General features: G+C 42.4%; 2 protein-coding genes across 2 annotated transcripts in view; both read left to right on the top strand.

Moving 5' to 3' along the window:
- The window catches only part of LOC111972023 (sodium- and chloride-dependent GABA transporter 2-like), a 47672-nt gene extending 42789 nt beyond the window's left edge, over window positions 1-4883 (top strand). The window contains 6 exon segments of the mRNA XM_023998859.2: window positions 675-725; window positions 727-816; window positions 1327-1429; window positions 1758-1858; window positions 2120-2290; window positions 2456-4883. Of these exon segments, the coding sequence (XP_023854627.1) occupies window positions 675-725; window positions 727-816; window positions 1327-1429; window positions 1758-1858; window positions 2120-2290; window positions 2456-2620 (681 nt within the window). The 3' untranslated portion in view covers window positions 2621-4883.
- A 2579-nt stretch (window positions 4884-7462) lies between these two features.
- The window catches only part of LOC111971796 (protein MON2 homolog), a 59760-nt gene continuing 40232 nt past the window's right edge, over window positions 7463-26990 (top strand). The window contains exons 1-3 of the mRNA XM_070446343.1: window positions 7463-7929; window positions 22058-22121; window positions 22349-22476. Of these exons, the coding sequence (XP_070302444.1) occupies window positions 7822-7929; window positions 22058-22121; window positions 22349-22476 (300 nt within the window). The 5' untranslated portion in view covers window positions 7463-7821. The remainder of the gene's footprint in view (window positions 7930-22057; window positions 22122-22348; window positions 22477-26990) is intronic.

Below are 26990 nucleotides of genomic sequence, written 5' to 3'. Positions count from 1 at the left end.
TGTCTGTCTGTCTGTCTGTTCTTGTCTGTCTGTCTGTCTGTCTTCTGTCTTCTGTCTGTCTGTCTGTCTGCTGTCGCTGTCCTGTCTTCTGTCTGTCCGCCTCTCTCTTGTCTCTCCCTCTCTCTGTCTGTCCCTCTCTCTCCTCTCTCTGTCTCGCTCTGCCTCGTCTTGCGTCTCCTCTCTCTGTCTCCTCTCAACTCATCTTCTGTGTTCTCATGTTAGTAGAAGCATGGCGCTTTGTAATGCCAGGGTGCTGGACTTATTGCTTCCCACTGGACCAGATGAAAAGTATCCACCACTACTGGTAAGTGTTCTGGATAGAGTGTCTGCTAAATGACTCAAATTTATTCTTTTTACGGTTTCGCATTCTTCATCAAACCATTTGTCACACCACACCACAACACCACAACCACACACACACACACACACCACACACACACACACACACACACCACCCACCCACACACACACACACCACACACACACACACACACACACACACACACACCACACCACACACCACACCACACACACAACACACACACACACACACAACACACACACACACAAACAACACACACACAAAATGCCTTCAAACTCTGCCCAACAATGTCCACAATGCGTGTTTTTCTTTATCATAACAAAGCATCCCCTCTGTCTCTCCCCTCCTGAAGTTTGTGTGTGTGGGAGAGTCTGTGACGGACGCCCATGTGGACATGTACCCTTAAAACGTTTCGTCGTAAGAACCGCAGAGAGCTCTTCATTCTGGCGGTGGCCATCTTCTCCTTCCTCATGGGTCTCATCATGCTGACAGAGGTAGGTCACAGCCTAAAATGCCACCCAGGACCCCGATTGGTTCATGGACGCTGGTAAAATGGCTGACCCTGGCTCTGACCCCAACTCTCCGCTCTGACCCCAATTACCTATGGTCATGTCTCAGAACTGTCTTCATAAACAAAAATGAAATCCTTAAGGCTTTCATTAAGGGCTTTGAGTTTCTGGTCACGTGTATTGAAWGTTACTACACTTGCTAAAAAAAGAGCCATTCAACCATAGGATACTGACATCAGGAATACAATTAGCTCCTTTTGGGGAACATTCAGTCTGTGTAGGAAGTATAGGCTCTCTAATGTATGCTCTATAATGTATATTGCTACATACATCGTAGACCATATACGGAGGCTAAACTTCATAATCAGAATGAATGTTCCCCAAAAAGAGCTATATGTTTTCTTGCATCTGCATGTTGCTCTACGTGTGGCATTGATAAAACAGAGAGTGTGTCCCTAGCTGCCCTGCCGTAACGTAACACATGTTTCTCTCCAGGGAGGCATGTACGTCTTCCAACTCTTTGACTACTATGCTGCCAGTGGGATGTGCCTGCTCTTTGTGGCTGTCTTTGAGACAGTTTGCATTGCTTGGATTTATGGTGAGTGTTTAGCCAAGTTATGTGGGTATGTGTTGAGGGGGGCATTAGCATGACAAATGGGGTATTTTAATTGACGACATAAGCACTGTTCATCGATCCTCTGGGCTTCAGCTGTAGTCTTCTCTCCGTAGAAGTGAAAGGGCATCTGGGAGTGGAACAACTAACTGAATGTGATATTATTGCACCATTTTGAACACTTTTTTGATGAGACTTAGTACTATTTTGAGCAACCAGTTAGATGCCTTACAAATGAGTACTGTGGGAATGTGTATCTGTCCCTTGCTGACTCCTGCCTCACTATTCTTCTCTTTCCTCACTGTTCCTGTAGGTGCTGACCGTTTCTATGACAACATTGAGGACATGATTGGCTACCGCCCTGGGCCTATTATCAAATACTGCTGGATGTACTTCACTCCTGCTACCTGCTTAGTGAGTCTTTTTCTTTTGAACCAAAACCCTGTTCTGTCTTTTGACTGAGGATTGACCTCTGGTGGTGACTATTGAAAAAGCATCTACCATCGCACAGCAAGGCTCATCAAATTCACAAAGATTTTTTAGAAAGTGGTAAGATCTCAAATGAAAGCAAGTCACTTGTTTTTAAATCAATGCAAAAAAAAATAGAATAAACCTAGGACGTAGCAAACAGTGACTGTCAAGAAGACAGAGCTGATGGACTATTTACCTCCGCAGGGTACTTTTGCCTTCTCCCTGATCAAGTACACCCCTCTGAAGTACAACAATGAGTATGTGTACCCCTGGTGGGGCTACGGCCTGGGCTGGCTCCTGGCCCTGTCCTCCATGCTCTGTGTCCCCCTCTGGGTGGTCATCAAAATGTGTTCTGTGGAAGGCACCCTGAAGGAGGTAAGTCACACACACCACCCACTGTTTTCACTCCTTACCCCCACTGACTTTTTTCCTGTTTGCTATTGTCAATTTTTTGGGCTTAAGCTACTGTAACTTAGAAATATATACAAACCAATACAACAAACCAATCTTGTCTTGTCTATTTCCTCTGTTGTTCTGTAGCGCTTTATAATCCTGACCACACCGTCCACTGACTTACCCAAAACCAAGAAGGAGCAAGAGAAGCTGCTGGCCATCTTTGCTGCCGATGGGGACAGCCTCCGTCAGAGACACCCTCCCACCAAGGAAGGCTACTTCCCCGTCAACGAGAAGGAGTCCAACTGCTAGAGCTGGGAACGTGGACCCAGYCCTTSTGAGGTCCCATGTCCKTRCCRTRGACATGGCKTCTGRCRRGGSCCCGTCCCAYACCTCTCCTCAACGATACCTCATAACTGCACAACTGCGGCCAAATGAGCACAGATGCAGAGACACTGGTGCTGCTGTGCCCTGGCTCTTTCTCTCCTGCAAGGTCTCTCAGAGACAATATAGACTACTGTTTCAGGTGCTGTTGTTAAATCGTGTATGTACTGATGTTCACACACGCAATGCTACTGGCTCTTCCATCTACACTTCCATCCACGGGACAGTTGCTCGCCACTTCTGCCTCACACTGTTGCCTGATCAACCAGGAACTCTAGCTGGGTTGTGCTGATTTAGTTCGCCAATGACGAAGTTTAGCAGACATTGAAATGGTGTGATTCAGTGATTTGTTATATGTCCATTGTGGTTGAGACTTGAGAATGTTTGTCTGATGATCACATCTGCTTTCTAAGGATGTGTTTTTTGTTTTCCTTTTTTTCATGGACATCTCTGATGTTCAGCTCGGCACATGTTGTACGAATACTACTTCAAGTTGTTTTTCAGTTAGTTTTAGCTTCTGGCGGAATGGAATGTTTCATTCCAAACACAGTCGTAGAGTTTCAGTTGAATACAGTACAGTTACATTGTGATGTTTAATTCAGGACTTAGTTGAAAGGACTGCCTCATACAGCACATCGTAACAATGCTTTACAACATAATCCCTCCGTCTGTCCCCCCTCTACCATGTTCTCATGTAGGGTTGCTCCTGATTTATATTCAGCTGTGAGAGACACTGTGATTAGGTATTATTTTTGTGCATTATGTTGAACTTGCTACAGTCATATCAGTTGATATAGTAAATACATCAATCTAATCAATATGTTTGTTAATTTACCCCGAGATGCTAAACCTTAGCTGACAACATTTTTAGATGACAAATAAAGGAATCCGATAACCGCATGCCAACTAAAAGCACCATGTCATTGTGGTTACAAGAAGCAATGCAGAATTGAACAAGAATTCAATGAGGCAATAATTATTCGGAGGCAATACTTTTTTTGCCTCCGAATACTATGATTATACATTAATATATTGGCAAGTGCCAATATGTTACACACAACCTATACAGTTTAATATCCACATTTATGTCAGAAGAATTGCATCAAAAATACATCTGAAGCCCAAGTGTCTGTCTCTATTATAGTAACCTAACATAGCAGGAATAAAATAAACCTGTAGAAAACAGACTGAATAGGCTTTGCTAGCCTAAGGTTGTTGTTTGAGTTTAGGATTAAGTCAGACATACTGTAAATGTATTGCTTTGATTCAAAAGCTTACTTGGACATATAATCATTGTGTATTAGCATTTTAATCATACCCACTGGGCACAGACGTCAGCTCAACGTCTAGTTTTGATTTACATTTTGTTGAGTTGTCAACTAACGTGAARTCAACATGAAATCAACAACAATTTTCAACATGTCAATGGATTTAGGTTCAAAGTTGGGTGAAAAAAAGACAAAATGCCCCTACGTTGATTACTTTTTGCAAATCCAATACATTTTCCTCCATTGATTTAACATCATCACATACATTTTGGGGGTTGAAATTATGTGGAAACAACATTGATTCAACAATTTTTTTGCCCAGTGGGTAGTCCTATGTTAGGTTTTTTAAGTACTTTAAAATGTAAAACCAGGATATTTGCATTGCTCTCATCCTTGGCTTGATTWAAAAAAAAAAATGTATACAATCGTATATATATATATTTCTAAACTGTATACCAAGTCCAAAATGTGATAAAGCACATGAGAAACATAGTTTAAAAACTAGTGAAAGTATGGATTGTGTTCAATATATTTTTGTTGTACAGAATTTTGGCATTTGAAATCATTGTACAGTACACTACAGTATACCATCATAGCGAGCAGCTTAGAGGTGAGAAGCTGGAGAGAAAGAGTTTTCCCGTAATACTGAACTTGAGTTTCATACCTTTTACCTTGGAAAAATGAAAAGTCTCGCAAAGTCTGTTATTTGCTTATATTGTGGCCTATTCATTAATTAATTATATCATCATCTACTTTGCCATATCATACAATAACAACTTTGAAAAGTATAAGCTCTTACACTTCCAGTATGTGTTCGTCAGTATTGCCAATGACATGTCCAGTGCAAAGCTGAGTACCGTTCACATGTATCATTACAACTGACATTGTAAAATAAAAACATTTATATTAAAAGGTGTAAAAAATTATGTGTCATACAATGTCATTCTTTTCCACCAAGATTTCTGAAGACTGTTGAGAGAGAGAGAGAGAGAGAGAGAGAGAGAGAGAGAGAGAGTGAGAGAGAGAGACTGTATGTATCCTGATGGCCAGCAGATGGAAGCAGAGTATTATCATCAAAAGCCATGAGTATGTCAGTAACCCAACTGAAATGATTTCAAGCCATGTGTGTGCTGTAGGCCTTTAATTTTTCCTCTAAAGAAATCTTAAAACATGTCATGCTACAGTATGTGTTTACTATTGAGCACATACAGGTAACTGCCAAAATAAAGGAAACACCAACATAACGGCTCTTAATGGGGCCCACCAACTGCCAGAACAGCTTCAATGTGCCTTGGCATAGATTCTACAKGTTTCTGGAGCTCTATTGAAGGGATGCGACATCATTCTTCCATGAGAAATTCTCCATAATTTGGTGTTTGGTTGATGATTGTCGAAGCAAGGTGCCGCTCCAGAATCTCCTATAAGTGTTCAATTGGGTTGAGATCGAGAGAGAGAGAGAGAAAGCCCTTACATTGAATTGAGAGAGAGAGAGAGAGAGAGAGTGAGAGAGAGAGTGAGAGAGAGAGAGAGACCAACCCCCTTTCAGCCCTATGCTCCTTTGAGACTGCTCTTTCAACATCACTGAGTTCTCTTCTTCTAAGCATGGTACCCACAAAAATGAGCAACTGGGCATTTTTATACATGACACTAAGCAAATCCCCTCAAAAATATTTGTCACAAACACATGGTTAACAGATGTTAATGCGAGTGTAGCGAAATGCTTGTGCTTCTAGTTCCGACCATGCAGTAATATCTAACAAGTAATCTAACCTAACAATTTCACAACAACTACCTTATATACACAAGTGTAAAGGAATGAATAAGAATATGTACATAAAGATATATGAATGAGCGATGGCCGAACGGCATAGGCAAGATGCAGTAGATGGTATAGAGTACAGTATATACATATGAGATGAGTAATGTAGGGTATGTAAACATTATATAAAGTGGCATTGTTTAAAGTGGCTAGTGATACATTTATTACAAACATCTTTTCATTATTAAAGTGGCTAGAGATGAGTCAGTATGTTGGCAGCAGCCACTCAATGTTAGTGATGGCTGTTTAACAGTCTGATGGCCTTGAGATAGAAGCTGTTTTTCAGTCTCTCGGTCCACGCTTTGATGCACCTGTACTGACCTCGCCTTCTGGATGATAGCGAGGTGAACAGGCAGTGGATCGGGTGGTTGTTGTCCTTGATGATCGTTTTGGCCTTCCTGTGACATCGGGTGGTGTAGGTGTCCTGGAGGGCAGGTAGTTTGCCCCCGGTGATGCGTTGTGCAGACCTCACTACCCTCTGGAGAGCCTTACGGTTGTGAGCGGAGCAGTTGCCGTACCAGGCGGTGATACAGCCCGACAGGATGCTCTTGATTGTGCATCTGTAAAAGTTTGTAAGTGTTTTTGGTGACAAGCCAAATTTCTTCAGCCTCCTGAGGTTGAAGAGGCGCTGCTGTGCCTTCTTCACCACGCTGTCTGTGTGGGTGGACCATTTCAGTTTGTCCGTGATGTGTACGCCGAGGAACTTAAAACTTTCCACCTTCTCCACTACTGTTCCGTCGATGTGGATAGGGGGCTGCTCCCTCTGCTGTTTCCTGAAGTCCARGATCATCTCCTTTGTTTTGTTGACATTGAGTGTGAGGTTATTTTCCTGACACCACACTCCGAGGGCCCTCACCTCCTCCCTGTAGGCCATCTCATCGTTGTTGATAATCAAGTCTACCACTGAAGCGTTGTCTGCAAACTTGATGATTGAGTTGGAGGCGTGCATGGCCACGCAGTCATGGGTGAACAGGGAGTACAGGAGAGGGCTGAGAACGCACCCTTGTGGGGCCCCAGTGTTGAGGATCAGCGGGGTGGAGATGTTGTTACCTACCCTCACCACTCGGGGGTGGCCCGTCGGGAAGTCCAGGACCCAGTTGCACAGGGCGCGGTCGAGACCCAGGGTCTATATTGAGCTTAATGACGAGTTTGGAGGGTATTATGGTGTTAAATGTTGAGCTGTAGTCGATGAACAGCATTCTTACATAGGTATTACTTTGTCCAGATGGGTTAGGGCAGTGTGCAGTGTGATTGCGATTGCGTCGTCTGTGGCATGATGGGGTGTTAATTATGTAATTAACTCAGGAACCACACCTGTGTGGAAGCACCTGCTTTCAATATACCTTGTATCCCTCATTGATCCCTCATTTATTTTGGCAGTTACCTGTACATTGCCTTACAAAATACTACATGAATTGGTTTGTATTACTCCACACGAGGACGCTGGAATCATTCTGCTGGAATCCGGTCATGTTTACGGTAGTGCAAGTGACGTGTCAATGGGATGATCTCAAATGTAATTCTCACGTCCTCGCTACTCCTCTGCTTCTCAAAATCCATTGGATGAGAAAACCAGAGGTCCCGCCCCTCTTACCTTCTTCTCCAATGGGTTTTGAGAAGGGGACGATGAGCGAGGAGAGAGGCGCAGGGAGAATACAATTGAGATCTTCCCAATGTCTACCAAAGCATTGTGGGATTGAAACGTTGCTTGCAATGGTGACTGCTGGAGCCGTAGGAACTACGGGTAAAACTGAGAAATTTTAACCATATAAATGTCACTAGAATTGTGCTAGTGATGATAATCTATGACACCACCGTCTAGGCTTTTTTGTTMTGGACAAGCTTATGCCCGTGTCATCCCTTCCATTCTCTATGGGCAAAGTAGAAAACTGGAATATTGACTTGTGTCAGTGAACGCTTGCTGAGGTCCATACCGTTTTTCGTTTTCAAAGGGGCTGAATAAGTAGGCAAGGGACCAGTATCTTACGATTGCTTTATTATTATTTCAAGATTTGATATTTGGGTCGAATACATCATCCAAAATGTCGACTAGTAGCCCCGAAGCGGTGAAGAAATTACTCGAGAACATGCAGACGGATCTGCGGTCCCTGTCCATGGAATGCAAGAAGAAATTCCCCCCAGTCAAAGAGGTAGTTATGGCTGTCTGACGTTATAGCTAACAATTCCTCTCTTACTTTCGCTCAGTTTCACTCCACTGTGTGTTATGTGATGTTTTGCCACCTCACCACTGATTATACATTTCAATGCAACTGCTGATGTTGTGATGCGAGCGCTCGCGACATGTATCATAAATAGGAAGTCTAAATGGATCCTTGTGACGTTTCAATCTGACGTCACTTAATTGAAGTAGACATTTAAAACTGGTTGGGTTAGGTAAGGGTTATTATTAGGGTTTACCATCAGAAATAATAGGGTGATACCCAGTTGTGAAGGCTGCATGGTTGCTAGCCAGCAGATCTGTCCCGCTTGCTTACATCTGCACTAGGGTCAGACAACATACCTGTGTATATGAAGACACTACGGAGCCGGCACAAGCTATGGCTCGGAAAATGTATCTCAATCCAGGGATGAGAAATGCGTTGTACTCCGAATCGTCTCAGTATTCTAACTGTTACATCAAGAAGATTGAAAGACTATTAGTTTTCTGGAAATCTGGCTTTTTCATCCTCATACTAGGTAACAGCAGCCATTTTGGAATGGCAGTGTCAGCCAATTAGCTCCTTTGTTGTTCAACCATACATGCATTCCATAACGGCTGCTGTTCCTACTGCTAGCTAGCATGAGGATGAAAACAGCAGTTTACTTAAAAACTAGCACTTGTTCAATCTTCTCGGTTTAACACTTCATTTGGGATAATGGACAAATTGGAGTACAACGCATTTCTCATCCCTGGATTGAGGTACGTTTTCCGAGCCATATCTCGCACCGGCTTCGCAGTTTCTTAATATACACAGGAATGCTGTATGACCCTAGTGCAGCTGTAAGCAAGCGGGTTAGATCTGCTGGCTACATGGATGCCGAAGATTTTTATAACTAAGCCAAAGATTTTGGGATGCTTTTCCAAGGTCTAGGTGTGAACAGTAGCCAGTTGTCAAATACTGACTTTACATTCTATGATGGGACGTCCATTGTTTTGTGTGGATGTCAGAATCAGCTTTTTCACAATTTTGAGCTTCAATGATTTTCAAAATGAAGATGCTTAGTGTTGCCACTGCATTGGTCAGAAATGCTACATCCCAAGTGTTGTGATTAATGGCAGAATATAACATTTTTCTTGGCTTGACTTGCACGGTCTGGTTCACTTTTTTTAGGGGAATGTGAACACAATGCTCCCCAGGTTGGTTCATCATTATTCCCACACCATGCACTAGACTACTGCAACACAATTGCCCCTGCCATAACCCAGCACATTGGTGCCACGAAAGAGAGATGTTGATGTCCAGGTTCGCTGGAAAAAAACTTGCCTTTTTTGGGTATTGATTAGCAATTGTCAAGGATCCACAAAAATGTCTATATATATTTTATATATATATAGTGTGAGAAGACACCATATTTGGTTGGAATTGCAACTAAGAGTACAAAATCAATGCTAGTTCTTAGGCAGTAGCTTACATTGGGTGTACAATTTTCAGTTACAGCATTATTTAATCTGCAGTATCCCTCTGCTATTTATTCTGTTAATTATAATCAGAAGATAATATTATTAGGTCATATTTTAACTAAATGCAATGTATTAGCTTCCAAAATTTAAGTAGGTATATTTAGCGGTCCGATACGTTCTGTTCAAATGTCTTGCCCTGCACTTTGTAAAAACCAAGAGTGCATTGAGGTAATGTTGGAAGAAATATCCTGGTTCCCTTTTCTAAAGAGCAATGTGAATGCAAAGAGGATTCGGACGTGAAAATAGGTGAAGTGAACTGGCAAATGAGTTGAGTCCTTATTCAAAAGTAAGGTTAGTGTGAATAGAAAAATAACTGAGTTCACTTTAAAAAGGACTGAGATCGGTTCTTTTAAGAGGACTATATGTGAAAACAACTATGATGCCTGGTCTACTTCATCAAGCTAAATATTTTCCATATGGGAGGAAAGACATGCCTTTCAAACTGAGAATACTGCTATCTAGCCTTCCTCTCTAAACTAGCTAGAGATAAGCTGCTCCTTTCCAGATGTCGATCTCACAAACTGTCCAAGGTTAAGCTGATGCAGGTTTTCAGTAGAYATTGGAATGATGCTCTTTTTTTTACTGCATCTAGCTTACATGCTGAGTACTGACTGTCTCCATTTTACCACAAGTGCTTGGACTATGCCTTGTGGTATTCATTGCATCAATTGGCTTATCATGAGAACAATACTGCGGAGGAGGTTATGCTCGTGCGTTGTGTTTTACAGTACAAATGCCTGAAGCATTGCCACAAGCATTAACCTAGTCCTCTGGTAAGCCAAATGCAGACACTTGTTTACATGATGTCACTTTGCCTAAACACACCAGACCTGTTTTGTTACTTACCTATTTGCTTGATTATATGTGACTTGTTTCAGGAAACTAGGTGTATGTCGCGCGTCACTATTTCACAGGAGAGCCATTTGAGTGTAATGTTTTTTATTTGTATCAAAATGTGTTTTTTGGCAGAAATGCCTTCTGGAACATGTGAACTTTCATGTGCCTTAACAACAAACATGTATGTCATCTGTAAATACAAATACATTTGTTAAATTACAAGCCTAGTTGGTTTAGCCATGGAAAAAGCCAGCAACCTTCCCACTAGCCATGATTGGCTGAGATAATGAGTGGGCTGGACATACTGAGAGATGAGTTCGGATTGGTCTGCCATGTAGCATGCTTCTGTCTATAGCATGAGCTGGTCAGTGTGTGTAGGTAATCCTTTCTAACGCAGCTTTTTTGAAAGATATCACGTAGTAGATCTGCATTAGTGTTAATATCCACTTTCTGGAAGACCGAGTTTTGAAATCAGTGGAATTCGAGTATGACAGCTAAGGCGTTTGACTGCAAATATACAGACGGAGTAGAAAAGAGAACACACAGAAAGCTGTTGTAAAAACACCTGTCTCCAGGTTTACATCTTCAAAATAAGAGCTACCATGGCATCCGTGACAGAGAGGGAGGAGCGTGCGTCCATCCATGTATATGGATAAGATAGTACAGCTAGCTACATTTTCAGATATTACACATTTCTAATTTTGTCAGAAAGTCCTTTTTAATTTCAAGTTAGTGTACTGTTAGCTTGCTAGCTACGTTACTTGTATGATCTGTGTAGTGATATTATTTGTATCTCAGAGCCATTTGTAGGCTAGCTAACATTGAACCTGATTGGTTGGCTACCTGCAGATTCATGCAGGGTAGTGATGTTATCAGTTCGGATTATGGTTTATTCTTTTGCTAGCTAGCTACATGTCTAAACTAACCAGCTCTGCTAGGGCGAGTAAAATGGTCAGTGAGCTGTTCTCTCATTTGTCTCTGGAAGTAGCTAGCCAACAATAGCCAGTTAGCTTAGGTGCTTGTTGTTAGGTCAGAACGCTCTGATCAACCCTACTCCTCGGCCGGAGCGTCCAGTGTGCGCTCTGAATTTACGAATGGACAATCTGACAATGCTCTTAGTTTACGCATGCCCAGAGCACACTCTGGCACTCCAGATTACATTTACAAACACACCCATAGTATAACCAGCTTTTAGTCTTGAAATCTTTTGTTGTTTWGTACATGGCCTCACATGTGAATCCTTAAAGAGATGGGTGGGGCTAAAGCTTAAAAGGGTGTGAATGATGCTGAATGGGTGTAGACAAAAGAGCTCTCCAGTAAGTGTACCAATTCTACAACTTGATTGGAGTCCACCTGTGGTAAATCCAATTTATTGGACATGATTCGGAAAGGCACACACCTCTCTATATAAGGTCCCACAGTTGACAGTGCATGCCAGAGCAAAAACCAAGCCATGAGGTTGAAGGAAATCTCCGTAGAGCTCCAAGACAGGACTGAGCAATCAGGGGAGAAGGGCTTTGGTCAGGGATGTGACCAAGAACCCAATGTTCACTCTGACAGACCTCCAGAGTTCCTCTGTGGAGATGGGAGAAACTTCCAGAAGGACCACCATCTCTGCAGCTCCATCGATCAGGCCTTTATGGTAGAGTGGTCAGACGAAGCCATTCCTCAGTAAAAGGCACATGACAGCCCACTTGGAGTTTGCCAAAAGGCACTTAAAGGACTCTCAGACCATGAGAAACAAGATTTTCTGGTCTGATAAAACCAAGATGGCCTGAATGCCAAGTGTCTTGTCTGGAGGAAACCTTGCACCATCACCTACGGTGAAGCATGTGGGTGGCAGCATCATGCAGTGGGGATGTTTTTCAGCAGCAGGGACTGGGAGACTAGTCGGGATCAAGAGAAAGATGAACGGAGCAAAGTACAGAGATCCTTGATGAAAAACCTGCTCTAGAGCGCTCAGACTCTAACCAGGACAACGACCCTAACCAGGACAACGACCCTAACCAGGACAACGACCCTAACCAGGACAACGACCCTAACCAGGACAACGACCCTAACAGGACAACGACCTAACCAGGACAACGACCCTAACAGGACAACGACCCTAACCAGGACAACGACCCTATACCAGGACAACGACCTACCAGGACAAAGACCGACCGTGACCAGACCAACGACCCTGACCAGGCCAAACCTGACCAGGACAACGACCCTAACCAGGACAACGACCCTAACCACACAGCCAGGACAATGCAGGAGTGGCTTTAGGACATTTCTCTGAATGTCCTTGAGTGACCCACCCAGAGCCTGGACTTGAACCCGATCGAACATCTCTGGAGAGACCTGAAAAAAGCTGTGCAGCAACACTCCCCATCCAACCTGACAGAGCTTGAGAGGATCCGCACAGAAGAATGGGAGAAACTCCCCAAATACAGGTGTGCCAAGCTTGTAGCGTCATACCCAAGAAGACTCGAGGCTGTAATCGCTGCCAAAGGTGCTTCAACAAAGTACTGAGTAAAGGGTCTGAATACTTATGTAAATGGAATATTTATGTTTTTAAATTGTAATACGTTTGCAAACATTTTCTAAAAAGCAGATTTTACTTGGTCATTACGGTGTATTGTTTGTCGATTTGATGAGGGGAAAAAACTATTTCATCCATTTTAGAATAAGGCTGTAACGTAACAAAATGTTAAGTCAAGGGGTGTGAATACTTTCCAAATGCACTGTATGTTTTAGTGTAATGCACCAAATGCCTGTATCGCAAGAATCAAGTATATATCTATATATTTTTTTTTTATGAGTGTTTGTATTTTTGGTCTCGTCTCCTTTGCTCCTTTTGTGCTGTGTGCACTCTGCACCTTCCTACCCCCCCTCAACACCAGAGCTGTAATGTAACAAAATGTGGAAAAAGTCAAGGGGTCTGAATACTTTCCGAATGCACTGTACATTCAAGTTAATCAAATTAATTTGATTTATCGCCCAGCCCTAGATGCAGGGTGGTATACTGCTGTAGGCCTAGCTGTCAGAGAAATGATGCTGTCTCAGTCAGTCTCCACATTTGAGATGACTGCTCCTTTATGCTGAGCCTGTGCCCTTTCGGCCTCCACTCCAGACTGAGTCAGCAGGCAGGCAGGTATAACTCTGGCTGGCTTTGTTTGTTTCTCCTCAGACGTAGTCACACAGAAAGACTCAGCACTGCTCTGGGGACGATACCTCTACAGCAGGGATGGGCAACTGCCGCAGCCTTTTGTACGCCCGCAGACCAATTAAAAACATTTAATAAAAACATTTAAGATGGGGGTGGGGGTCGCAACATACTGTTGAGAGTTAGAGTACACGAGCTGCAATTTTGAAATTTGGTTATGCATCAGCAGTCACTCAATTTGCCAATGTCAGCAAAAAATATTATAAGTTAGTCTAGCAGCCAGCTATCTAAGCATGGTTGAATTACTGACTGAAGTGGGGCCCATTAATCATCAGTTATCACATTAAAAACTGCAAACATTTTCCTCCACCCTATGGCAAAATATGTAGAATTTAAGGCAGGGCAGTATGACATATCACAGTATTTCAATTTTGTTTTTACCATATTTTATGTTTTTTCAATAATACAAGTTCTACATTTGCTTTGAGTAATGCCTGACCCCAGGGTGGGGGACATACATTCTAAGTGATTTCCATTTTGATTATTTTATAATGTTCAAATAATCTTCAACCCAAAATAACTTTCTGCATTKATTTGAGATCATTTCCACACTGCCACGTACAGTGGCAGGAAAAGTATGGGAACCCTTTGGAATTACATGGATTTCTACATAAATTGGTCATAAAATTTGATATAATCTTCATCTAAGTCACAACAATAGACAAACACAGTCTGCTTAAAGTAGTAACACACACATAATTTTATTTTTCTTGTCTATATTGAATACATAATTCGGTGTCGGTTGGAAAAAGTATCTGAACCCCTAGGCTAATGACTTGTAGTCAGGAGTCGACTAACCTGGAGTCCAATCAATGAGATGAGATTGGAGATGTTGGTTAGAGCTGCCTTGCCCAATAAAAATAAAAAATCACACAATTTGAGTTTGCTATTCACACGAAGCATTGTCTGATGTGAACCATGCCTCGAACTAAAGAGATCTCAGAAGACCTAAGATTAAGAATTGTTGACTTGAATAAAGCTGAAAATAGTTACAAAAGTATCTCTAAAAGTCTTGATGTTCATCAGTCCACAGTAAGACAAATTGTCTATAAATTGAGAAAGTTCAGCACTGTTGCTACTCTCCCTAGGAGTGGCTGTCCTGCAAAGATGACTGCAAAAGCACAACACAGAATGCTCAATGAGGTTTAGAAGAATCCTAGAGTGTCAGCTAAAGACCGAAATCTCTGGAATATGCTAACATCTCTGACGAGTCTACAATACGTAAAACGCTAAATGAGAATGGTGTTCATGGGAGAACACCACGGAAGAAGCCACTGCTGTCCAAAAAAAKCCATTGCTGAATGTCTGAAGTTTACAAAAGAGCATCTGGATGTTCTACTGGCAAAATATTCTGTGGACATATGAAACTACAGATGAGTTGTTTGGAAGGAACACACAACCCTATGTGTGGAGAAAAGAAGGCACAGCACACAATCAAAACCTCATCCCAACTGTAAAGTATGGTGGAGGGAGCATCATGGTTTGGGGCTGCTTTGCTGCCTCAGGGCCTGGACAGCTTGCTATCTTCGACGGAAAAATGAATTCCCAAGTTTATCAAGACATTTTGCAGAAGTATGTTAGGCTATCTGTCCGCCAATTGAATCTCAACAGAATTTGGGTGATGCAACATGACAACGACCCAAAACACAGAAGTAAATCAACAACAGAATGTCTTCAACAGAAGGAAATACGCCTTCTGGAGTGGCCCAGTCAGAGTCCTGACCTCAACCTGATTGAGAATCTGTGGCTTGACCTCGAGCAGTTCACACCAGACATCCCAAGAATATTGCTGAACTGAAACCGTTTTGTAAAGAATGTTCCAAAATTCCTCCTGACTGCTGTGCAGGTCTGATCTGCAACTACAGAAAACGTTTGGTTGAGGTTATTGCTGGCAAAGGAGGGTCAACCAGTTATTAAATCCAAGGGTTCACATACTTTTTCCACCCTACACTGTGAATGTTTACACTGTGTGTTCAATGAAGACATGAAAACGTATAATTGTTTGTGTTATTAGTTTAAGCAGACTGTGTTTGTCTATTGTTGTGACCTAGATGAAGATCAGATACAAATTTATGCAGAAATTCAGGTATTTCCAAAGGGTTCACATACTTTTTCTTGCCACTGTAGGGCTGCACGATATGGGCAAAACATCTAAATCTTATTTTTAACCAAATGCTGCAATTGCGACTTGACTTGGAAATCAGTACATTTTTTATAAATAAATTAAACCCTAATCTATAGATTTCGCATGACTGTGAATACAGATATGCATATGTTGGTCACGGATACCTTTAAAGGGGTGTGAATCAGAAAACCAGTCAGTGTCTGGTGTGACCACCATTTGTCTTATGCAGCGCAACACATCTCCTTCGCATAGAGTTGATCAGGCTGTTTTTTGTTGCCTGTGGAATGTTGTTCCACTTCTCTTCAATAGCTGTGTAAAGTTGCTGTATATTGGTGGGAACTGGAACATACTGTCATACACGTCTATCCAGAGCATCCCAAACATGCTCAATGGGTCACATGTCTGAGTATGCAGGCCATGGAAGAACTGGGACATCAGCTTCCAGGAATTGTGTACAGATCCTGGTGACATGGGGCCGTGCATTATCATGCTGAAATATGAGGTGATGGCGGCGGATGAAGGGTACGACAATGGGCCTCATCTCATAACGGTATCACAGTGCATTCAAATTGCCATTGATAAAATGCAATTGTGTTCGMTATCCATAGCTCATGCCTGCCCATACCAAAACCCCACACCACCATGGGGCACTCTGTTAACAACGTTGACATCAGCAAACCGCTCGCCCACAAGACGCCATACATGTGGTCTGCAGTTGTGAGGCCAATTGGACGTACTGCCAAATTCTCTAAAATGACGGAGGCGGCTTATGGTAGAGAAATTAACATTACATTTTCTGGCAACAGCTCGGATGGACATTTCTGCAGTCGGCATGCCAATTGCACACTCCCTCAACTTGAGACACCTCTGGCATTGTGTTATGACAATGCTGCACATTTTAACGTGACCTTTCATTGTCCCCAGCACAAGATGCACCTGTTTAATGACCTGTTTAATCAGCTTCTTGATATGCCACAGCTGGATGGATGGATGGATGGATGGATTATCTTGCCAAAGAAGAAATGCTCACTAATGGATGTAAACCAATTTTAGAGAAAAAGCTTTTTGTACACATGGAACATTTCTGGGACCTTTTTGTTTCAGCTCATGAAACATGGGACCAACACTTTACATGTTGCGTTTTATACTTTTGTTCAGTATAGAGCAAAACACTTGGGTGAACTGTTGGCTCGTGGAAAATAAATGATTATTCTAAGTCTATTGTTAAAAGTTAATAGTTGGCACTTTGAAAACAGTGTTTGACATGGCAACAAATAAACATGTCAGGGAGGAGTTATTGTGACAGGATAGGAAGCAAAGTGTTGGTCAGTGTTTCCTTAGCGATATCATGTAGCTAACATATTCATGCTTCGCCTATTCCTCTTTGATTTAGAAGATACTGTTGCACAAACAACATGCTGATTTAGGCCTACACAATCACTGGTATCAGGCTGTATAGCTAGCTACATTTGCTCAGGACATTGTTTAGCTAGTTAGCAAGCCAGCTAACTAGCGATTGGCATTATCGGCTAACACGACTTAGCCTCAACTTGCTACGAAAAAACAAACTAGCTGTTTGCAGATGTAAGAAACAAACTAATAGTATAGAACGCTTGTGGATTTATATTAAGAATCAAAGTGGAAACAGTATCGTAGTCATCAACATTGTTGGATGTGCTTCATTGACCATGTAGACTGAACACAGGTGTCTCGTGGTCGAGTAATAACAGATGCACACTTTGAGTGACAGGGTGGGCTAGGTCTGTAGAAAGCGGCATGCGAAGAGAGGGAGAGAGCAGAGTAAACTATACAAATGAACATTACGCCGTGTGTATCACATTTAACAAACCAAACATTCAAATACCATTATAGAAGGTAAAGTAAAAACCCAAACCGGTCCATGCATCAATATATAGTAAAATACGGTATACCTCCCAGCCCTAGTAGAATCGCAGGAAATTAGCTGTAAAACTGCAAATGTTCTCTCCGCCCAATGACGAAATTAGTAGAATTGCATGAAATTAACTAGATTATTTTTGTCTTCGCTGTCACGAGGGGGGGTGCTAAAATGTTTTGCTCTCAAGGTGTTGGGGGGGGGTGTATGGATGCAGGTACGCAGACCCACGAGCCACCTCGCTTGACTTTTTTTTTTTTGTGGCCACCGTAGAATCTGTCTATACTAAGCCTGTCCTTTGCTGGGCTTTCTAAGTAGTCTGTTTTACATTTTGATCAACATATCTGAATTATCTTACATTACTATGGGAAATGAGAATGTCAGTTGTGCCCTTGAGTCTTTTTTTCTCTTTTCACTCAGATAGCCAGGTACAAGACACCTCCTTGACCAGTCTTGCACACCCCTCTCCCATTCATTTACCTCTTTTACTGCAGTGCAGCTGTTTTCTCTCAGGTTTGTCTGGGTTAAGAAGGGCTGAGAAGAATCCTGTAGATTTTTCTATATCACAGCTTCACGCTCAAGACCTTTCCTTCTATTGAGTGACAGCCAGCTAAATCAGTGGGAGCTTCTCTGTTGTGTTATGATCGCAGGTCTCTCTGTTGAGGAGTTACAGTGCTGTGTTTGTCGACTGTTTGAAACGTGGCTCCTCCTTCATACCCTGCCTGTATGGCTGACTTTGCCACACGGGTGTCATAGTCTGAAGAAATAACAAGCTGAAAAGCAGAAACTTAGTAGAACTGACAGAAGGTGAGACTAAGGTTTGGATTAATTGAATAAGCCCCTTCAATGTAGGCTATGCAGCAGCAGAATCAATGCGAAAATCTGCAGTGTGAGTTGCTCTCTCGACATGTGCTCTTCTGAGACAGCCTCTAAGCGGCTGAGCAAATGATGCTGGGCTTTAGGAGAAGTAGTGAGTTTGCATTCAGGCTGGTGCCCAACTTCATGAATAATTCTCCCCTAGGATAAAACATGTAGTGAAGTTAGGCCTARGAGTGTGACCTGGTCCTTCCACTATTTGTCTTCACGCTGCTGTAGTGTGGATGAACCTTCGCATTCAGTTGCTTCATACGCCCTTCACAGTGCGGTTCACAGAAATAGTTCTAAACTGCCAGCTTGTAATTTTGACTCATACTGATTCAGACTGAAGCTTCTCAGTTCTATTGTAAAGGGGAAGAAAGTCATGCAGTGTCAGGCCTTTTTGGGCTCAGTTAGAATTTTACTGGATAAGAGTGTGGGTGGGGAGGGTGGACTTGGTACAGAAAGACTACTGACTGAGCTAGCATGAATAGACTGGAGTGGTTTCATACAGTGGCTGGTCTGTCTGATGACCTAAATGACTCATAGGAGATCCATTCCACTCTCATCACAAACATGAAGAACGAGGAAATGAAGCCAGTTATTTCAAATGTGAAAGTGTGAGGATGGACAAGCATCCAATAAGCAGAATTAGGCTTATCCTTGTTGATAGTATTATTCATAAAGCCCAGGCTATATCTTCAACATTGTAATGAAGCTGTTTCCTTAAAGACCATTGACCATCCCTTATGATGTCATRTTTAATCATCATCACCACTATCATCTTCCTTCCACAAAAGGCTCCCATTCACATTKCATACTGAGTCCATTCACTGTGGCTCCTCTGAGCCCTGCTAGTGCTAGGCCCACCTAACCACAATGGCTGCTGTGTAAGGAGGGTTGGAGAAGGACCTTTTTTTTAAGGCAATTTATAACAAAGTTAACACAGCGTGGCCTTTTGCTCAACAGCACTGTGGCGAAATTCACTTGGAATGAATGTCAGTTGTGTGTCACAATCGTATACAGCCAAACAAGGAACATCAAGGGTGCTGCAATGGAATATATAGGCCTAACAGCCTATGTTCAGTTCTAGAGAGTGTGCTGATGGTCAACCTGTTATGTGTGCCGAGAAACACTAACTTCATTAGCCAAGGGGCATTTCCATGGTAAGAGTCATGCTGAGACTCAGTTTTGTCACTTTAAAATGTATGTCAAACAAAAACCAATGATTGCAAAGTTAAGCAATCCATACAACTCTATGCACAAGGACTACTTTTTTAACAGTTTACTTGAACAGTGCAGATGCAACGTTTTGTTACAGAATGACAGTTTGTGCTGTCATTCTGTTACCAAACTTTGCATCCGCACTGTTCTTCAAGTAAATGTGTTTTTGTAACATTTTCTGTGGAAATTGTTAAAAGTAGTCCTTGTGCAGAGTTGTATGATTTGTTTAACTTTGCGATCATTGGTTTCTGTTTGATGTACATTTTAAAGTGAAAATTGTGAGTCTCAGCATCACTCTGTTATTGTGGAATTGTCCCAAGATAACCTGAGTAACTTCATGATGAGAAAGCCTCCGCACCAAATCTGCTGCCTATCAACGACACCTAGAATAAGAACCCCAACGGCCCTAAACGGCCCTTCCCCCAACACAGACTTTATTGTCTGTTTGTGGAGGCCTAACCTTGTTTGTGCTAGAGAGATGTCCTCAACAACAACACAAATGTATGTCACCCTGCCTGCCTCCCATTTTAGAAATAAGAGCAACAGCCAAAAAGAAAGGAGGACCAAGGCACTCTTCATAGAATTAAAATGCCTTTATTTGTATGGCATGTTCAATGGAAACAAAGATGAAAAACTGTGTTTCGGCTGCATGACCTTTGTCAGGGAATACATGAGCCAAAGCCAATTAGTTGTCTTCACTGTTCTTCGTAGCTTCTAGGGTTATATTGATATCTTCGTCTCTACACCAGCAGGATCGGAATGATTATTAGAACAAGTTCTGTGTGATTTTTAATGCCCTGTTAACGCCCTCCGCCTCCATCCACACTAAGGACAAAGGAGAGGAGGGAGACTTGCATTTCTCTAGATTATCTTTAAGTCGCTGTGTGGGGTTACGATAGGGCCTGTAGTTCTACACAGTTTGGCCCAGTCCACACTCTGCAGTATTAAGGCCCTGTTGCCGGGTAACCAAGAGGTTCAAGAGGTCGGATACTGTCCAATTGACTCCCACCTCTGTGCGGCCTTGTGGCAGGTCAAATTAAATATAATTTGATATCACTGTATACCAGGCCAAACACAGCAGCATAGCACAGCAGGTCTGGTTAGAACAACAATAACAGGAAGTGGTTGTCACCCAGGCTGTCTTCCTACGTGATTTTACATCATATGAAGAGGGGTTGACTGGTGGTTGTTATTCATATCAAATGAATTACCTGCTGGAGTGTTGCACACTGTTCTTAAGCTAGACCCTTTGTGGTCAGATTTTAACTGCAAAAAAACCTGCTAAGCTGTGTGTGTTTCAGTATGGAGGAGAGGCAGTGACTGGAACAGGTTAACTGAAAGAAACCCTGCTAAGCTGTGTGTGTTTCAGTATGGAGGAGAGGCAGTGACTAGAACAGGTTAACTGAAAGAAACCCTGNTAAGCTGTGTGTGTTTCAGTATGGAGGAGAGGCAGTGACTAGAACAGGTTAACTGAAAGAAACCCTGCTAAGCTGTGTGTGTTTCAGTACTAGAACAGGTTGTCTTGTGCTCACACCAATCCAATATTTCTTCACTTTAGCTTGGAACAAGAATTGTGGGACAGGAATTGCCGGGAAACAATTTGACACTGAAAGTATGTTAACAAAGAAGTTAATGTAGGCTATAGGGAAAGAAGTGGAGGGTGCTCAACCAATGGGAGGCGAGGTACAACCCCAAAAATGTTAATCATCATTGAAAAGGAAAAGACGCAACGCTCGCTCACCATTTAAATATTCATTGTTTTATTCAAGCAAGGTTAAAAGTTGTTCTGATAAAGGCCATTGAGGGCTGAAATGTTAATCTTTTAACCTTGCTTAAATAAAACACTGCATTTTGTTATGGTGAACGAGCGTTGCACCTTTTCTATGTAGGTTATAGGCCCCGTCTGTATCACAGTGCACAGTCAGGTGTTAATGATCTGCTTGTTGTGGTTGGTTTCTTACTTTTTAACGGCCATGTTGGGAAAGGGCTTGTGAGTAAGCATTTCACGGTAAAGTCTACACTTGTTGTATTCGGCGTATGTGACAAATAAAAATGTATTTCGATTTGAATTGTTTTATTCGATTTGACTTGGGGATGGGAGAAAAAGAACGAAGGAGAACGAGAGGGAGAATATCTTGACCAAGCTGCAGCTGCTGTAGAGCGATAGAGACCTCTGTAGACTGCTGAAAGCACAGCATGATCTCACTATGTCAGGCAACAGAGCTCCACACAAGAAATCACTATGGCTCCCAGTGTCTCCTCTCCGGTAACTCAAGGTTAACTGATTAGTGTGTCTGGCCTTGAGGATCATTAATAAGGACTAGGAGACGTCTACCTCAGTTATAACAGTGCATATAGAGGTGGTAACGTATCGTCAGCTGTCTTATCATAAGGAATGTATAGGTACAGTAAATGTAAACTTAATGTGTCTCTGTTCTGTGCTTTTCTAGGCTGCTGAGTCTGGGATAGTCAAGATCAAGACCATCGCTGCGAGGAATTCAGACATCTTGGCAAGTGAGTGATTGAGGGAGGGGACACTCTTATGCCTTGTGTGTGTTTGTTTGTGAGCGATGTTTTGGCTGAGCCAATATCCAATCACATACAGAACAGTGATTAGACCCCATTAAAACAGGCTAAGGAAAGGAGGATGCATTCTAACAGAGWAGTCTTATTGTAGATGTTTGTTTTAGAACAGCTGTCTAATGTGTTAACTGCATGCCCATGTATTGTCTCCTCTTTAGCTCTGAAGGAGAACAGCTCGGAGGTGGTCCAGCCGTTCCTGATGGGCTGTGGCACCAAGGAGCCCAAGATCACCCAGCTGTGTCTGGCTGCTATCCAGAGACTCATGTCCCACGAGGTGGTGTCTGAGGTGAGGAACACAGGACCACTAACAAAAGACTGATATGCTTTCATTCTAAGGAAATTGGTCTGGATGTAAGGCATACATTTGAAGTCAGGGCAGTGGGAGAACGTTATGATGATCCTGTCTGGGCTTCTACTACTTTACATTCAGTAGTGCCAGTATCTCTCACTGAGAGGGTGAGAGATCTACTTTAGGCTTCACATTGCAGTGCAAAGCCTCATCTCTGTAGAACTGCTTGTTGCACCTCAATATGGAGCCCAGGCTATTGTGACTGGCCCTTTAACCACTACACCTCAACATAGATCCCAGGCTATTGTGACTGGCCCTTTAACCACTACACTTCAACATGGANGATCCCAGGCTATTGTGACTGGCCCTTTAACCACTACACTTCAACATGGAACCCAGGCTATTGTGACTGGCCCTTTAACCGCTACACCTCAACATGGAACACAGGCTATTCTGACTGGCCTTCCCTGACCATGGCCTTGATCTGCCTGGTGTTAGCAGCGACACCTTGACTGACCACTGACCACCTAGTCAGCCAGGCCTACTGTGTGAATAAGAACACCCTGGCTAATTCACTCCCTGCCTGACTGAATGTGTACACCCTGCCTTCCTGATTGGCTGGCTGGCTGGCTGGCTGGCTGGCTGGCTGGCTGGCTGACTGTGTACACCCTACCTTCCTGGCTGACTGACTGTGTACAGCCTGACTGGCTGGCTGGTTGTGTTTACATGATATCAGCAGACTCCCTGTTTGTAGCCTTTCAACAGAGGCTTTCTGCCACACTCCAGCGCCTCCCCTCTATCTCTGTTTGTCTGTAAGCCCAGGGCTTAACTACTGGGACAGGGATGGGGAAGAGGAACCAAGCTACCACAATATTGATTATATGTGTTGTTTTATGTGAGTGAAAAGTGTTGGTTTTGCCTTCTGAAGAACAGGTTCACATAGAAAAAGTAGTCCTTGTGTGTACGAGTTCTGCAGAGTTGTTCTGACCTCAGGAAGTGACACGAGGACAATGGCTCAATCCCAATACCCCCGCCTTAGCCCTCCCCCTCGTTTTCAAGTGTCCCTCCGTGGGGGAGTGGCACTCAAACGGAGCAACTAGAGGTAGGGAGAGATGAATAACCCTAGGGAATGGGACGTCACTCACGTACATCAGAAGCCGCCGAAGGATAGCCTACCACGCAATTCAATGACGTCAAGCCTTGTTTTCACTCCACTGGCGGCGATAATAGCTTTCCTTATATTTCTCATGCAACAAATACGTACAGTACTTACCAAATGATAACAGCCAAATAACAATGTGCCCATAATGTACCAATCCTCTGGTTGTGGTTCAATGTGGAGTAGTACTGAAGTCAGGACTTTCATTCCATAATAGCAGTTTGACATGTAACAGTCACATTTCCCTTCACTCAGTCATTTTATGCATTTTCTTGAGGATTAAAGATGAATGATTAACCAGTGGAAGCATTGTAAAAAAGTTTAAACCACTGTTCTGAACTAATATTTAGTTAGAGGTGGGGGATATCGAGCTGCACAACATTTTTAACAAACCGATCTCATGAAACTATATTTAACTATACTGTACATTTTTGTTATAGTCCTTCAAATACTTGTTTTAATTAAAATTCAGAAATGGATAATCACCCTACAGTTTTAATCTGAGCCGAAAGGTCATTTCAGAATCACCCCAGTTTGGTAGCCTATGCTGTTGAATGCTCTTCCTGGCCATGGTTGTTCATGTGGTGGTTACAATGTATCTCTGATCAAACGCTCTCATAAAAGGTCTGTGGTAAAGACACAGGAGCAAATGAGTTTGGTACAGGGATGGACAGAATTTTGACATGCAAATCTGATTGGATACAGCGTTTTTGATTATTGAAATATCAGCCTCAATTTTACATGTTGCTTTTTTATTTTTGAGGGCTAATTGGGGACATTTACAGCGACAGCTGTAGTCAGGGACAGGCCACTAAAATTGGCAACTTATTTTATCCTCTACTACACAATAAGCAAGAAAATACTTAAAAACCTCTGAAGGATCGGACTCTTTTTTTCAATTTTCGTCTAAAATGACATGCCCAAATCTAACTGCCTGTAGCTCTGGACCTGAAGCAAGGATATGCATATTCTTGACACCATTTGAAAGGAAACAATTTGAAGTTTGTGAGAATGTGAAATTACTGTAGGACAATATAATACATTAGATCTGGTAAAAGATAATACAAAGAAAACATTTTTGTTTTGTTTTTTGGTTCCGTCTTTTGAAATGCAAGAGAAAGGCCAATATATGACTTAGGAATCTAGGCGCAATTTAGATTTTGGCCACTAGATGGCAGCAGGGTATGTGCAAAGTTTTAGACTGATCCAATGAACCATTGTATTTCTGTTCAAAATGTTGTATCAAGACTGCCCAAATGTGCCTAATTGGATTATTAATACATTTTTAAGTTCATAACTGTGCACTCTCCTCAAACAATAGCATGGCATTTCACTGTAATAGCTACTGTAAATTGGACAGTGCAGTTAGATTAACAATAATTTAAGCTTTCTGCCCATATCAAATATGTCTATGTAGAGGTTAAATATGTTATTTCAGCTGCATTGCACGGCATATACTGTAGTGTACAGTGCCTTCAGAAAGTATTCACACCTCTTGACTTTTTCCACATTTTGTTGTTACAGCCTGAATTTAAAATTGATTAAATTGAAATGTTGCGTCACTGGCCTACCCACTAATGTCAAAGTGGAATTATGTTTATAGAATTTTTTGGTAATTCATTAAATATGAAATGTCTTGAGTCAATAATTAAACAACCCAGGCTTGCATTATGGCAAGCCTAAATAAGTTCAGTAGTAAAAATATGCTTAACAAGTCACATAATAAGTTGCCTGGACTCACTCAGTGTGCGATAATAGTGTATAACATGATTTTGGAATTACTCATCTCTACCCCACATACAATTATCTGTAAGGTCCCTCAGTTGTGCATTTCAAACACAGATTCAACCACAAATACCAGGAATGTTTTTCAGTTCCTCACAAAGAAGGTAATCTATTGGTAGATGTGTAAAAAAACATTTTTTTAAATAGAGCAGACTTTGAATATCCCTTTGAGCATGGTTAAGTTATTTACACTTTGAATGGTGTATCAATACACACAATCACTACAAAGATACAGGCGTCCTTCCTAACTCCATTGCTGGATAGGAAGGAAACCTCTCAGGGATTTCACCATGAGGCCAATGATGACTTTAAAGCAGTTAGAGTTTAATGGCTTTGATAGGAGAAATCTGAGGATGGATCAACAACATTGTAGTTACTTCACAATACTAACCTAAATAACAGAGTGAAAAGAAGGAAGCCTGTACAGAATAAATTTATTCCAAAACATGCATCCTGTTTGCAATAAGGCACTGAAGTAAAACTGCTCAAATTTGGCAAAGAAATTGACTTTGTCCCAAACATAGCGCTTTGTATTCAAGACAAACGCAACACATCACTTCAAATTTTCAACCATGGTGGTGGCTGCATTATATTATGGGTATGCTTGTCATCGGCAAGGACTAGGGAGTTTTTTGGATGCAAAGAAGTGAAATTAAGCTAAGCACAGGCAAAATCCTAGAGGAAAACCTGGTTGTCTGCTTTCCAACAAACACTGGGAGACAAATTCACCTTTCAGCACGACAGTATCCTGGACACCATCTGTGAATTGATCGCTCCCCATCTAGCTTCAGAGTTTGTTCTGTTAGGTGACCTAAACTGGGATATGCTTAACACCCCGGCAGTCCTACAATCCAAGCTTGATGCCCTCAATCTCACACAAATCATCAAGGAACCCACCAGGTACAACCCTAAATCCGTAAACATGGGCACGCCTAAGTAAGACATTATCCCTGACCAACCTGCCCCTCCAAATGTTACACCTTCTGCTGTTCAATCCAAGAGCTCAGCGAGTCACTGCCTCATTGCCTGTATCCGCCACGGTCCGCGTCAAACGACCACCCCTTCAAATCAACTGTCAAACGCTCCCTAAAGAACACTTCTGCGACGAGCAGGCACTTTCTAATCGACCTAGGCCCGAGTACCCTGAAGGATATTGACCTCATCCCGTTCAGTTGAGGATGCCTGGTCATTCTTATAAATGTATACTTTCCTCACCATATTAAGACAAGCATGCCTCCGTTCAAAAAAATGCAGAACAGAACAATATAGCCCTTGTTCACTCCAGACCTGACTGCCCTCGACCAGCACAAAAACATCCTGTGGCGAAACTGCAATAGCATCGAAAGAGCCCCCCGATATGCAACTGTTCAGGAAGTCAGAACCAATACACGCAGTCAGTCAGAAAAGCAAAGGCCAGCTTTTCAAGCAGAAAATTCGCATCCTGTAGCTCTAACTCCAAAAAGTCTGGGATCACTGTAAAGTCCATGGAGAACAAGAGCACCTCCTCCCAGCTGCCCACTGCACTGAGCTAGTAACACGGTCACACACCGATAAATCTCGCTCTTTG

The sequence above is a fragment of the Salvelinus sp. IW2-2015 genome, linkage group LG13 (assembly GCF_002910315.2).
Source record: "Salvelinus sp. IW2-2015 linkage group LG13, ASM291031v2, whole genome shotgun sequence".
In the NCBI taxonomy this organism is placed as follows: Eukaryota; Metazoa; Chordata; class Actinopteri; order Salmoniformes; family Salmonidae; genus Salvelinus; species Salvelinus sp. IW2-2015.
The sequence above is the reverse complement of the archived record's forward strand: the minus strand, read 5'-3'. Positions and strand labels throughout refer to the sequence as shown.